The sequence below is a fragment of the Stegostoma tigrinum genome, chromosome 14 (assembly GCF_030684315.1).
Source record: "Stegostoma tigrinum isolate sSteTig4 chromosome 14, sSteTig4.hap1, whole genome shotgun sequence".
In the NCBI taxonomy this organism is placed as follows: domain Eukaryota; kingdom Metazoa; phylum Chordata; class Chondrichthyes; order Orectolobiformes; family Stegostomatidae; genus Stegostoma; species Stegostoma tigrinum.
The window spans coordinates 75,824,408-75,840,379 of NC_081367.1; the positions used below are offsets into that span (position 1 = coordinate 75,824,408).

General features: G+C 39.5%; 1 protein-coding gene across 5 annotated transcripts in view; it reads right to left on the minus strand.

Moving 5' to 3' along the window:
- The window catches only part of agfg1a (ArfGAP with FG repeats 1a), a 65,926-nt gene that overhangs the window by 28,224 nt on the left and 21,730 nt on the right, over nt 1-15,972 (minus strand). For 4 of the 5 annotated variants that reach the window (XM_048541611.1, XM_048541610.1, XM_048541612.2 and 1 more), the window contains exons 4-6: nt 13,873-14,026; nt 11,224-11,374; nt 1,249-1,365 (exon numbers count right to left, since the gene is read on the minus strand). In XM_048541611.1, coding sequence (XP_048397568.1) covers nt 1,249-1,365; nt 11,224-11,374; nt 13,873-14,026 — 422 coding nt within the window. The remainder of the gene's footprint in view (nt 1-1,248; nt 1,366-11,223; nt 11,375-13,872; nt 14,027-15,972) is intronic. The other variant, XM_048541613.1, reaches the window with a different exon arrangement.

The following is a 15,972-nucleotide window of genomic DNA, read 5'->3' on the forward strand; positions in this document are numbered from 1 at the left end:
AATAGGAAATGAATTGTTGGTGTGCGAAACAGAAAGAGAGCATACATGATTAGAAAACAGCATTACCTTCAGCAAATTGTCCTAAATACAATCCACTCCTGAGGCAGCCTGTTCTACCTTTGACAAAATTAAATTAAGTCTGGTCTTTTCAACCCTAGTCTTTCTAAATCTGAATCTATGCCATCTTGTCTGTAACTGTATTGGCCCAGACTTTGTACTTGTAATGACAGCTAAACTGTTTGCCATCATTATTCTGTGGAATTGAAAGCAACTTCTGGTGTGCACACATGTGCAGTTAAAAGTGAAAATCCAGAGGTTGTAATGCTCAGATTCCTGCTCTCCCACAGGCTCTCCTATGGAAATCACTGAATCGACGAGAACTTCCCATTTTACACTGCTGCATATGTCAACGTCAAATATTTTAAACACTGTAATTTAAAAAATAAAATTGGCTTATGATATCTTAATTCAAAATGTGTATGTTCCAATCTCTATATTGCTGACTGTGAAATTGACAAGTGATTGATAGTCATGTTCATTACTACTTAATTTGTAATCATTAAATGGACACTGACCACAATATTTATGCATTAAATGCACAATAGTCAGCTTTTCAATGCACCTTAAAACCTTGCATTCTTCAATAGTGTCACGGTGAAATTTTACTTCTGCAATGCAAATATTTTTGAAACACTGCCTTAAACTGAAAATTCCTCTGATTTTTGGTCATCTGATTGTTTTATGAAGCTCAATTTCAAATGATGTTTGATGTAGCTCCTATTAAGCATTAATGAGCATTTTACCAGAATAAAATGGTGATATAAATGCAGTTGCCATACTTTCCAGATCTTTATTTCCTTCCTCAGCCCCTTCATTTTAAGGGGCATACATGAATTCAAATCCTCTGAATGCGACAGAATGCATACAAATTGTGAAAATAAAATGCAGTAAGAGAAAATCTGCAAATGTTAGAAATCAGAAATACAAAACAGAAAATGTGAATAATTTACAACATTTGAAATAGAAAAATATACTTTCCCTTTTTGTACTGATAGTCTTTTAGACTGTTGATAGACAGATTATTAACATTTTTCATTTTCACAAATATAAAATGGATTGAAAATGAGAACCAATGATGTTTGGACTGACCAAACCCTAATGAGCCTACCTTGTTCCAACATATACAAAGTCACAAACAAAACACCTCTATTTCTGAAAGCAAAGTCGGCCAGTTAAATCCACCACTACCTGCACAGTTGGACTGGAAAGGAGGCAGACTTGCTGAGGAGAAAGCCCCAAAATTATCAGAAGTATGACAACTTCCAAATGCAAAGTTTGCAAAATCTACATTCACAGAAGTTGGAGCTGTAACAGTAACATGGAAGAAAAGGGATGGAGGAAGAAAACCAAAAACACACGTTAATGATCATGAAAGTTGTGCATAATAAATAAACAGAATACCACGAGTGAAGTAAGATGATACTGAACTCTCAATGAAAAATCAATCAATATGCATACAGTTAAATAAAACCCCTCTTGAATTGTATTAATTGCCAGATGGTAATTACAACATCTCCACCTCAGTTAAGTGGCTTTTTCTTCCTCAATTTCCATTATGAAACCTTCCCACAAATTGGCTCAACAGCTACTTCCTGGCCTCCATTAGAATTAAACTATATTGTCAACAATTTTCCATTTTACATTACTGCATATCTCAATGTCACAGAGATGTGAAAACTTCCACTTTTCTAATCCCTTTTCTGACATTCGGCAGTTCTAAAACAGCCTGTCCCATCTGGGCTAAAGTTATCTCACTTCTAAAAACTTTCCTTTCTGGAAAATAGGAGGAACCATTGAATATCGAGACCAGCAAATCCTACAACCAGATTAAGTGGGGAAGAAATTTTTCTAAGATTCTTTCATAACGTGTTGCTGGCAGCATTGACTGTCATCTCTATGGTGCTAAGGAAGGTAGGAACAAGCAGTCTCCTTGAACCACCACAATCCACATGGTACACCCTAAGTGCTGTTAGAAAGGGAGTTCCAGGATCTTGATCCAAAGGGAATGAAAGAATGGTGAGACAGTTCTGAGTTAGGATACTGTACAGCTTGGAGGGGAATTTATAGATGGTGACGGTCCCATGCAATTGCCCCCTTGTCCTTCTAGACGGAGGAGTTCCTGGGACTGAAAGGTGTTGCTGAAGGAGTCTTACTAAGTTGTTACTGTGTACCTTGAGAAGCTACAAACTTCTGATATTGTGTATGGTTGGTGGAGGGTGCAAACAGGTTTAGTTTATTTTCTGTGTAGCTTCTCAAACATTGGTGAAGCTGCATTCTTATTGGTAAGTGGGGAGTACTTCATCTCAACTCTGACATGTGCCTTGTCGACAGCAGAGGCCTTGGGAGTCAGGAAATGAGAATCAGAAATTCTGACCTGCTCTTACAGCTTCAGTATTTACATAGCTTGTCCAGTTGTTTCAAGTCAATAGTAACATCCAGGATGTTGATAATGGAGAATTCACTGATGGTAATGCCATTGAATGATAGTTACAATTTCTCATGTTGGAGATGGCCATTACCTGGTACTTGTGTAGCACGTCACTTGCCATGTACAGCCCATGGTGTACACATCTTGCTGCATATAGACTGTTTTACTATCTGTGCAGTCATGAATAGTACTGAACATTGTACAATCATCAACGAACATCCCCACTCCTGACCTAATGATGGGGGCAAGGTCACTGATGAGAGAGAGTGAAAATGGACTATACTCAAGTTCATTCGAATGCGTTGATGATGCTTTCCTCATTGGTCGCTGAATTCCACAGCAGTTTTTAACGTTGGTCCTCCTTAAATATTATACCTTGCACTGTTGCACAAGCAATGAGTACATCAATACACAAGTGAGGGCTTACTGATCACAGCAGGAGCAGGTATTCAGAGATGATGTGCTCTGCTTTGGGATTTATGACTATTTGCCCAAATCCTTCCTGTAGCAAAAATAATAATATTTAAACATTGGGTCTTTGAGGCTAAGTGCATTCACACGGGTAGGAATGTAGCAATAATGAATATAAAAACAAATGCTAATAGTCTAGGCATTGAATCAGTTTCTCAAAAACTATAAACTGCCAGAAACTAATTAACCTGCTTCACTGGTTGATGAACATAACTGTTGTCTTTGGCTGTGCTTAACGGGGAGGTCTGATCAGGCCCTCTCCTCTGACTGTGAAGAGATTTAAAAATACATACAACAAATTATTTTCTAAAAAAATGTAAGGCCATCTATTCACTAAATCAGAAGGTTAAAGCAGAGAAAGCAGATGGCAAAAAGGAGAAACATAGTACTGTGTTGCAATTAAATAGGCAAGCGATGAAGAATGGACTGGGAGCTAGTCTGTATACTTACAATCTATTATTTACAGAGACCCAGGGAACTTAATATTCACCTCCAAGCAACAGCACCTCTTTCAACCTATTCCTACGTGAATGGGTACAGGTGAATTCACAATTAATGCTCACCACCCAAACATAGTGAAAGACAAATGACACACAATTAACAATATTTGTTCTATGTTAGTACATGAACAAAGTTATACTAATAGAACCACATGAGTCTGTTTCATGATACTGCTCAATTGTTGTAAAATATAGCAATCTAATGGTTTGCAATTAACAATATTTATAAAGAGCTTCCTGATCTGCCCTTAAAAGACTCAAAGAGGTGCATATCTGAAAGACTCATGCATGTGGTTCAGTCTTCTGTATCTTTCGAAGACAGGGGGCAGCACAATGACTCAGTGGTTAGCATGGCTGCCTCACAGCGCCAGGGACCCAGGTTTGCTTCCAGACTTGGGCGACTGTGTATGGAGTTTGCACATTCTCCCAGTGTCCGCGTGGGTTTCCTCCGGGTGCTCATGTTTCCTCACACAGTCCAAAGATGTACAGAGTAGGTGGACTGGCCATGCTAAATTGCCCGTGGTGTCTGGGGATGTTTAGGTTAGGGGGGTTAGACAAGGGGAATTGCAGGGGGTGGGGAATGGGTCTGGGTGGGATACTCTTTGGAGGGATGGTGCTGACTGTTGGAACAAATGGTCTGTTTCCACAGTGTAGGGATTCTATGACTGATTCATTGATTGAGGACATGGCAAATCTTTTGAAGGTGTGCCTGAAAACAGATAAGACAAGGTCAGATGTACTCAGTTTATCTCCTGTGGTATAGTTCAGATATTAGACAGAATTTGATTATTTAAGATAGACAAACTCATACAATTTACATGAGCGACTAGCATCTCTATATCACAAGCTCCACATTTGTAACAACTACACTGCCAATAGTGGAGGCATTTGTTCTTTAAAAGTAAGCAAAAAGCTTCAATAGAAGAGATAAATTATTCTATAATAGCCTGATCACTAATGGCACCCTTGGTTCAAATATGGACAAAGGAGCTGAATTCCAGAGGTAAGGTAAGAGTGACAGCCCTTGACATCAAGGCCACATTCGTCAGAGTATGGCATGTGGGTGCCCTAGCAAAACTTGAATCAATGGCAATTGGGGGCAAATTCTCTGCTGGCTAGCATTATATTTAGCACAAATGAAGATGTGCCTTGTAGATTGTGGACAGACTTTGAGGAGTCAGAAGGTGAGTAACCTACTGCAGTATTCCTAGCCTCCGACCTGATCTTGTAGCCACTGTGTTCTGAGGAAGAGTTACTGGACCTGAAACGTTAACTCGGATTTTCTCTTCACAGATGACGCCAGATGTGCAGAGCTTTTCCAGCAACTTCTGTTTTTGCTCATTGTTTATGCGGTGAGTCCAGTTCAGTTTCTGGTCAATGGTGACCCCGAATTGATAGTGGTGTATTCAGTGAAAGTAGTGACATTGAATGTCAAAGGGTGGTGGTTAGATTATCGCTTACTGGAGATGGTCATTGCTTGGCATTTGTTTTGCGCGAATGTTACTTGTCACTTGTCAGCCCAAGCCTGGATATTGTCCAGAAGAGCTGAACATGGACTGCTTCAGTGCCTGGGTTGTCGTGAATGGTGCTGAACAATATGCAATCATCAGTAAACATCCCCACTTCTGTCATTATGATGAAGGGAAGATCATTGATGAAGCAGCTGAAGATGGTTAGGCTAAGGGCTCTACCCTGAAGAACTCCTGCAGAGATGTCCTGGAGTTGCGATGACTGACCCCAGACAGGTGCAACCATCCTATGCGCCAGGTATGACTCCAACCAGTGGAGAGAGTTCTCCCGACTCCACTTTGCTAGGGCTCCTTGATGACACATCCAGGCAAAAGTAGCCTTGATGTATTGGGCTGTCACTCTCACCTCACATCCGGAATTCAGCTCTTTTGTCCATGTTTGAACCAAGGCTGTAATGAGGTCGGGAGCTGAGTATCCCTGGAAGAACCCAGACTGGGCATCATTGAGTAGGTTATTGGTGGCAGGCGCTGCTTGATAGCACCGTTGATGACACATTAAAACACTTTACAATTTACTTCCCAAATTATTTTTGAGTCATAAGTTAATTCAGCAAACATACCTTGGTATCTTCATCCGAATCATCTATACAAATCATAAACAAAGAGGCCCCTTCATTGACACTTGCGGCACTCCACAGGAAATTATTTATGACTACATTGTTTCTATTAGCTCACTAAACTTCTACTTATGCCAACAGTCAACCCATTAAACCATGAATCTCTATTTTCCACAAAAACGTTTGATCTGACACTCCATCAAATACTCTCTGGGAATTTAAATACAGCATTTCCACTTACTCCCCTTTCTCTACAGCACAATACTTCTGGAAAAGAGAACTCCAGTAAGTTAGTTCAACTTATTTTGCTTTCACAAAGTCATGCTCACTCTACCGATTACTGCAAACTTTTCTACATGTCCTGCCATACATTGTTAATAATAGCTTTGAATTCTTTGATGAGTTGACACAGGCAGTGATGAGGATAGTGCAGTGGATGCTGTATATTTGGACTTTCAGAAAGCATTTGATACCATGTGGTAAATTAGTTAGCAAATTATTAATGTTTAGGATTGATGGGTCCTTGGCAACATAGATTATAAATTGGCTAAAAGATAGGAAACTGAGGGTAGGTATATCTGGGCATTTCTCAGATTGGAAATGAGTTGAAAGTGGTGTTCCCCTGGGATCAGTATTGCGACCCTTGCTTCCTATGATTTATAAAAATGATTTGGAGATGGGTGTTGAGGACAAAACCTCTAAATTTGCAGGTGACAATACGTTAGGGAGAAAAATGCTTTATGAGATGATATTGAGTGACTTCAGAGGGACATTGACAAGTTGGCCAAATGGGAAGACACCTGGCAGATGAGTTTCAATGCAGAGGAATGTGAGGTACTGCATTTAGGTAGAAGCAACAAGGAGAGACAATACAGGCTCAATGGTTCAGCTTTGAGGGAGTACAGGAGCAAAGGGACCTCAGGGTTCATGTGAATGATTCTCTGAAGGTAGCCCGGTCAGTTGACACAGCTAAGAATGTTTACAGGATCCTTGGGTTTATAAATAGAGGCATAGAATCTAAAAGCAAGGAAGTGATGCTGCACTACAAATCATTGTCCAGAATTCATATGGAGCATTGCGCTTAGTTCTGGCCACCCTATTAAATGAAGGATGTTAAAGCCCTAAACAGTGCGCAAAGGAGGTTTACTAGAATGATATCAGGAATGAGGGATTTTAGATACAAGGAAAAATTAATGAAATTCGGCTTAACCTTCTCTGGTCTAATGACAATAAGGTGGCCTTTCTGACATGTTCAAAATTATGAACATCTTTGACAGGGTAAAGGAGGATGTTCTGTTTTCATTAGTTGTTGTGTCAGCAACTCGGGGTCATAAGATCAAGACTGTCAGCAGGACAGCTAGCAGTGAGGTGCGAAACGTATTTACTCAGAGAGGTTAGGACTTGCAGCGTGCTGCATGGAAAGTGGTGGAGGTCAATTCCATAGGAGGTTTCAAAAGAGAGCTGGATATATATTTAAAAGTGATTAATCCAGACGAATACGGAGATAGGGCAGGAGTGAGAGACTTGCTCAGAAGCTCTTTTGGGAGCCAGTAAAAACATGGTGGGTTGAATGGCCTTCTTTTATACTATAAATTCTATGATTCTATCTTCCCAAATAACAGATGTTGAGCTGACTACCTACAGTTTCCTGCTTTCTGTCTCCTTCTCCTTTGGAATAAAGGAGTTAAATTCACATTTTCCATTTTAACAACTGCATGATGACATAATGCTCGGCACTGAGATTTCACAGCTTTTAATGTATTACCAGTACCATTATAAACCAATTTTGAAATTGCAGACACAATGAGATTGCTGGCACAATTCCTTTCTCTATTAATTCAGTGCACTAATATTGGACAGTAAATTGCTCTCATTTTTCTTTGTGCCATATAACACTACATTCTCCTTGAATTCCTGCTGGCATACATAATGACGCAACAAAGCCACTCCAACAAACACACAGGTCTCCCAGCATATTCAAGCACAGGACAATTAGTCTAACAAGATAATGCCAGCACACTGTCATGTCATCCATGCTAGCCATGATCTTTTTTTAAACCACATTCAGGACCAAGCTGACACCCAATACTTTATTTAATCAACTCTTCACCTAACTCAGAACACACTGATGTAATAAATTTAATGGCTGGCAAATTAAACATTGATTGCAGCATCAATCATGGTAAATACCAAATTACTTTCTGAATTTTCACTTTTGACTGGCCTACTAACGTAACTGAAAGCAAATTTAATAGCACTGTTGTGTAATAGCATCCGAACTGGCTTCAAATTTCACTTCTGAACATTTGACTGCAAGAAACTGAAGACAGGCAAACTCTGCGTGCAATTTTAACTGATTATGCTTATTGGAAAACTGACTGGATTGTGTGCAACACTAATTTTGCATCCCAGCTGAGGTTATGCTTCACTGGCTTCAGCTGAAGGTAATATTGGAAGGGGAGTGCATTGAACCATTGTTCCACTTGATCCGGTGTGTTCACAGTTGGGAATGTCAAGCTAAAATTAGCCTCACACTCACACTCCAATATCAGTGAGATCCCAGTTGGAGATTGCATTTTTAATAGTAAATTCATTTAGTATTAAAAACTCCATCAACCGTCGAAATATAGTTTTAAAAAATTGCTTTGAAATGGAGAAGTGGCCATATGCCTACTGAACTTTAGACCGAGAGTTCTCCAGCTACATCTAAATTAGTTAAAAGTCAATCTTATAATTGAGGGAGGAACCCGGTAGGGCCAGCAAGTTAAAAACCTGTTTGTAATAAGCCCCACTTCCTTGCACACTATAATCCTCTCCAAAAGCCAGATGTTCATTTGAAATGAGCTCATTCAAACCTGTGACAAAATAATTGTTTTACTTCTTCTCTGATCACAAACTAATGTCAGCCTAAACGTGATTTGTGATGAGCAACTGAGAACCTATGAACCCAGTTTGCATCAGGAATGAGGCATTGCAGTCACACAATACAAGTAATAAGGTCTAGAATGAATTGCAACTATATTTCTTCATACAACGAAGAAGAAATTTAGCCACTAATTCTGGACAGCGATGCAGAGCAAGTGAAGTGATACTTAAGCCAGGGAAGTATAATTTCTAAATTTGTGGAAAACATGTAGGAAGAATGTAACAGAATACAACATAACATTAATAAACTACCAGCATGGGCACTTAATTGGCAAATGAACTTCAATATACTCCATGGGAAGGTGGTGCAGTTGGTCTAAAAAAAATGAGGCAACACTGTGCTTAGAAACTAACAATCTATGTAGGAGCAAAGAGATCTCAGGGCAGTTATACAAACACTAGAGGTTAATGATGCTGATAAATCAGGTCTGACAGAAGCAAACCAAGCAATAAGATTTATTTTTAAAACAGTAAATTTGAAAGGAGGGATGTCACATTCAAAACTTTTATAGATTCAAGGTTTGATCACTTTTGAAGTACTGTACACTGCATTCTAAAAAAAGGCAGAGACATTGGTGAGGGTTCAAAATGTTCACATGGATGATACCAGAAGTGAAGAGTTATTACTGGGCTATCTAATATTTTCACATCAAGGGGCATATGGAGAAGGGTGGGGCCAAGGCTGAACTACGAGTTGGCTTTAACTAACAATGACCTTAGTTTACCTCTAGTAGATCACACTCCGAGCCTGCACGTACCTTTCCCACCCAGCCTCACCCCTCAGCCCCATCACCCTAGCTACCTCCCCAGGATGAGGAGGCTTGGTGATTAATAAAGCAGAGTGGGTGGTTGTGAAGTTTCTTTTCAGACAGTTTGAAGCACAGAGTTACTGCTCCACACAACTTCCCAGTCTCTCCCCACTTCCCTTTGATACCTTCCCAGTACTCAACCTATCCTATCAGCAGCAAACACAAGAGAAATAAACTGATAGGAGGAGCAACACTTGTCAAATTCTCCTGACTACACTTAGGTGTGGATTAGACAAAGCCTTAGGGACCCCTCTGCAGCATGGGCCGTTCATTGGTCAGGTATGGGCTATAACAATCAACAAAGTGTGAACAGAAGAGGACTTTATTTTTCTCAGTAATAAAAGGCTGAAGGGTTAGCTGCTGGTGTCTTTTTAAGATTGTTAATAATTTTTAGAAATTAAAAATTGGATTCACCTTGAAAACTAGAAGCTACAAATTCCAATTTATTAATAAACAGTCACTGATAAACTCAATCAGGAATTTAGGCGAAACCTCTTTACCCAAAGAGTAGTTAGAATGTAGATTACTGTAACACATGGGAATGGGGTGAGCTAATGGTTTTGTTCCAATGGTTGCAACATCCACTTTTGTTCAGGAAGGATAGCAGGGTTTGTTGCAATGTTTTCAATAGATCACTCATTCAGAATAGTTTAAATGGACTGAGGCAACTGGAGGAAAACATTGCAATGATTGGGCTTCTAGTTAGCGAGACCAAGACAGCGTAAAGACCGAGAGAAGGGAAAGGGGAGAGGAAGAGATGGGGAGAGGCAGGGAGGGGGTGGGAGAGACAGTGGTGCGGGGGCTGGGAGGAATGGGGAGTGGGGGAGGGGTGGAGACAGTGTGGTTGGGGAGGGAGTGGTGGGAGAGTCAGAGAGACAGATCAGTCGAGAGACATGCACTCAGATGTGAAAACATAAGTTGTAAATAACTGAATTAAGTTTATTGTCACCTGTACTCATGAGTACAGTGAAAAATTTACAAGTTGCCACTTATGGTACCTAGGTACAAAATCTTGGTACAAAGCAGCAAAATAAACAAAAGTTAAAAAATAAAGCATTACAGTTCTTCTTGCTATGATGTAGAAAAACAAAGAAACAAATTATAAAAAAAGTTACACTGTCAGAATCCCAGAAGACCAAAGGGCACACCTCACGTGAAGAAAGAAGTTGAGAATGTAGGACCTTCATGGTAACCTCAGCCTTTACAGGAATTGAATCCATGCTCTGTCCATTGCTAACCAGCCAACTGAGCTATCTGACCTCCGAAGTTGCATGTACAGTAGATTGTATTACTATTCTGACTTTGTACAATAAAGTTTATTATTCCTGAAACTTGTGATTTTATTCTCCTACTCAGTACCAGGGATCACTCACGCTGTCAACTTTTAAACAAATGGCTCCAGTCCCTAGCCACATCACTAAATGTGGTGGTCAAAACTGGAATTGCCAAGAGCTAGATAAATTCATGATGGATTAAAAAAAGGCCTGTTGATGATGACAGTGAGAGGAACTCATATGACCTGCTTTCGTACTGTAGAGTTGAGGTATCTTGATGTGAGCTACTCTTACATACCAAATTACTTATAAACAACATTCTACAGAGCATACCACCAGCTTTTCTACAAATAATCAGTGCTTTGGCAGGCCTATATCTCAAAGTATTGCTTGTGAGAAGAGGTTCAAATTGAACGTTCCAACTTTCACACTGCGCTAGCTCAAGTTATCTTCAGCTATCATTTACAAAGCTATACACATTATTTCAACTTTCTGAATAATCATTATACACAAGTAAGCATTGCCTTTAATTATATCAAGTGGTAAAAAAGACTAATCTTCCAATCATTTTGCAATCTTCTCAGTCCAAAGAATTGTGTATAAAAAACTTTCAATCAATATGTATAAACAATGCAAGTAGAACATAGAGACACAGTGAATACCATCTTACCTGTGTCACTGTTAAAATGTGTGAAATTTGCAAAGTAAGGAGGTGCAGATTGAGGAGTAGCAAAAATATCCCCTCCAAGATCAGTTAGAAGATCAAATGAAGCCACTTTCTTCTCCTGTTGAGATCCTTGAGAGCGACTTACTGCTGGGGACTTCAAGAACATGAAATCATAAATTTAACTAATCCACTGTGCATCAAAAAACTCTGTTTTATCTACATTTCTATCAAGTGTTGATAGAGGTAGTAGTGAGGTTGCCAATTTGGCATTAGCTCAAGGGCCTGACAGATGGTAAAGTATGATGAAAAATGTATAATATGTGCATACTATTTTGTGGAAATTGGATTTTGAAGTAGATAGAGGGACTTTGGTCAGTTCCGAGGAACTTTGTTTAGATAAAGGTCAGAAAGACACTCTGGTCACCCGGTGATCCAAATACATCATGGCTAAAGAAACAAGGCCATGGGCTAACTGCCTAACATACCCCTGTGGTGTTAATGGAAAGGATATTTATGCTGTTGGATTTACAGCAGGCAGAGTAAACAGAACAAAACCATTACTTGTGATTTCACAACACAGGGCTCAAAAGTTTAGTTCAGATGAACTCAAGAGTTCAGTTCAGGAGAGTACAGTTTTCTTTTTTCAAGTAGGACGGCCACGTTTTTCAAGCTTTTGAGGTCCTCTGATGCTGCTTGGCCTGCTGTGTTCAACCAGCTCCACACTTAGTTATCTCAAGTTTTTACAGTTCAGTTCAGAAGAACCATTCACCACAGCAGAAATAGTTTCTAGAATGTGAAGCTTCCAAGCTAGCCGAGTTTGGATAGAAGACTTCAATTAGACTTGTGAAAGTTTAGACCATCAGTATTGTTCTAGCTTCACTCAAAGGACTTGGGAAGAAATTGCAACAAAAAAAGCAGTTTCGACAGTCCAAGAAAAGCATCAACTTAGTACAGGCAGTTCCTGAATTATGAATGGGTTCCATTCTAGAGTTTGTTCACAAGTCGGAACACAATGCAGGACAATATAAAGCAGCTGTTCATGAGTACAGGAAATGTTCGTATGTTGGGTCTTTAAAATTCCTTGTCTAGGATTGCATTTGTAAGTTAGATGTTTGTGAATCTGGAACCCCCTGTAAAGATTTATAAAGCTGAGATAAGCATAATATTTTTCCCAGATTGATTTTCTGTAATAGATAATGTTGGGAAACAGACAAACTTTGTTTTGATGTTGGTATTAGAAACTTTCTAACTTTTGGCAAAAGACATTATGCAGACTCATGTGAATATGTTTCAGTGATTAACCACCATGTTTAACTAATTACAAAAAATATTTACGAAGTCAGTTTTCATTCTAGGGTCTGATTTGATACCATCAGCCGGGACCCTAACAAAAGACACAGCTACAGAAGGTGGAGGCTGAAGAAAGGGAGCTATTGACAGCGTCAGTTTGCCCTGATTTGATGTGGTCTTTCTTGATTTTACTGAGAGGGTTGGGGCTGGGATTGCTGGTAATTAATATACTCAATAATATGAGCGAAGACAGATCAAGTCTTAATAAAGTAATAAAATTCAATTAATAATAAGGTCAGTCTTCTGCATAATTTGCCTCAACAGATTATATCAATAGATGATGTAGGGAATTCTATGCCATCCACACACAGATGATATCACTGACCTAGGTAAGACAAGAACTCATTAAACTGCCAACGCAGGTTAAAACATTTAAAAAGTTGGTTAAAATTAACTAGTCTTAGTTTTAGCTGAATTTTAATAAAATTACCTAATGCAGGTTTTGAAAAAGGACCACCTCCTCATTGCAACCCCTCTCCAAAATCACTTCACTCTCTCTCATGGCACATTCCCATGCATGCAATACTTCCCCTTTCGTCTTCTTTTGTTTCACTGTGCCAGCTCCCAAATATTCTTTCCAGGTGAATTTGCAATTTACCTGGTCTTATTCCTCTTGAGTGAAGTGAATTCGCTGTAACAAGAAATCTCTTCGACAATAGGCCAACGCTCATGGAGGAATCAAGTACTGATTGGGTGACTGCTTTGCAGAACACCTCCCTATTGTCTGTGAGCATGACCCCAAGTTTCCCAAGCCTGTTGCTGTAATTCTCCATTCTACGCTTATTCTTTCTGGTTCTTGGCCTCTTACACTGTTTCAGGGCAAAAATCTCTATTAGTTTGCAATCATCTGAAGCCAGATTCACAGTAACCCAGATACTTCAGAAACTTGATAAGATTTGATCTGCCTTGGCACATATTATTGAGTGTGTTAATTACCAGCAGCCCCAGCCCTATCAGTAAAGTCAAGAAAGACCACATCAGATCAGCTCAAACTGACAATGTCAATAGCTCCCTTTCTTCAGCCTCCACCTTCTATAGCCGTGTCTTTTGTTAGGGTCCCAGCTGATGGTAACAAATCAGACCTCAGAATGAAACCTGGCTTCATAAATATTTTTTGTAATTAGTTAAACATGGTGGTTAATCACTGAAACATACTCACATAAGTCTGCATAATGTTCTTTGCCAAAAGTCAGAAAGATCTTAACACCAACATCAAAACAAAGTTTGCCTGTTTCCGAACACTATCTATTGCAGAAACTCAATCCAAGAGAAATATTTAAATACAAGCCTTTCCTCACTTACTTGGGTTGGCGTTCCTTTGCTCAAATGTGTGGTTTCGTAGAGAAGTGACTTTCCCGGTTTCACTTCGGGTGTGCTACTTGCACTGCTGGCAGAGGAGCCTGAAATAGAAGCATGGGCAGCTGCTACTGCCCAGGCCCGTTCAGCTGGCACAAACCTGGAGGAAAATAATATACAAAATTCATCATGCTGCACCAAGAAGCCATGTAAAATAGGATAAAACAGAGACTGAAAGAATAACAATATATCAATGGAACATCAGTATCACTAAATCAATCAGATCTGCACCAATGTAACACTTATACTTTGGTTTTGCCCATCAATGTTTCTTCCACCACTGAGACTAAATTTTCAGAGTGATTGCAATGTCAGAAGATGATAACGTAACCCAGTGCTCGTTGCTGTGAGTACACAAGATGGTAGAGTTTCTGCTACAATGATCGATCACTGTAGTAAAGGTATGATCAAGTTTCTCACACGTACACAATAGTTTGAGCCAGAATAGAAAATCCCTCATGAATCAGTGCACACAAGCAGTCAGAGCATAACGGACATTCTCCAGTATAGGATGGGGTTGCCAGGAAATGAGACAAACTTCAGCAGGTTGATTTAAGGCACTAAGTCTTGCTATTAACTGATTTCAAATGACTGCTTGATCTAGACTTGATTCATAAAACCCTTGGCCAGTAGTCGACTGAAGCTACACGCGAGTATTCTATACTGCTGTAACTGACAGTATTTAAATATATTTAAACTGAATTTAGACTCATTACAGCAGCGGGAGAAACAGAACTGTGTCTATCTTCAAATCCGTCTGTCCAGTGCAGGTACAGATAAATAGCACTGTGACCACAGCTGCCTATCTGCTAAATACCTGAATGCAATTCAATGAACACTACTGAAAACATGCAATTGGAGAAAACTGCACCATTTTGACTTGGAAGCAGAGCTAGGTTTGAACCCTTCAGGTGATGGAACTGTGATGCTGGCGTAAAAGATTGCTCCATTGTGAAGTGGTCAACTTAGGCTTAATATTCTGTGTTTTAACACTATATCATTCAATTCCATGCAAACTGGGGCATAAATTATACAGAATACCTGCGGACTGATATATACTGGTGTTTTTTTCGTAAGGTAGCACATTATTACTTTACATTTCCAATGTATATGGAACCCAAGTGTCATACGCCGCTTGTAGCAAAAATAATCCTTTGAAGTTATGGAATTTTTGGGAAATTTTAAGTCAAAGCGAGTGGCGTCATTACTGAGAAAAGAAAAACTTTCTTATTGACAGAATCAAGTTCCTGCAAAACAAATACAACACAAGTTATTCTGTCTAACTGTTAATTAGAAGGACAATTACTGCCATTTCAACGAGTATTTTTACATCTATTACATTAGTCTTCCTAGTTGTTTAAATGAGGATACCTACAAACTGAGTAACAATTGGTTTTGAATTGTGGGTTTTTTGTTGTAAGCCCTGGACAGAGATTGCTCAGTTTCACTTAAGACTTGCTGGTGGCAGACAAAGAGCAGACTTTTGTCAGGGGTAGAACTGCAGTGTTCCCATCACTGTACAAACTCAACCCTCTACTTCAGAAACTGAATTAAAACTTGTGTAAACAAATAAGCTAACAAAGTGTGAAGCTGGATGAACACAGCAGGCCAAGCAGCATCTCAGGAGCACAAAAGCTGACATCAGATGAAGGGTCTAGGCCCGAAACATCAGCTTTTGTGCTCCTGAGATGCTGCTTGGCCTGCTGTGTTCATCCAGCTTCACACTTTGTTATCTTGGATCTTCCAGCATCTGCAGTTCCCATTATCTCTAAACAAATAAGCTGTTTTTTTCACTTGTTTAAATGTGTGGCGTAATTGCCAACTTACATTTCTACAGTGCACAACACCTTCAACAAGATATCTTAATACAGTTTAAAGACTGAAGCACAGTAAGTGAACATGGAGTTAAAAGAAGAAAATTAAGAACAGGAAGAAAGCACTTTTTTGGGGCAAGTGGTCTTCAAACGCAGTGAGAAATATGATGACACCAAGTTATTAAGAACTAGCGACACACTGGAGAAAGGAGCAAGATGTTTGAAGGGGCAG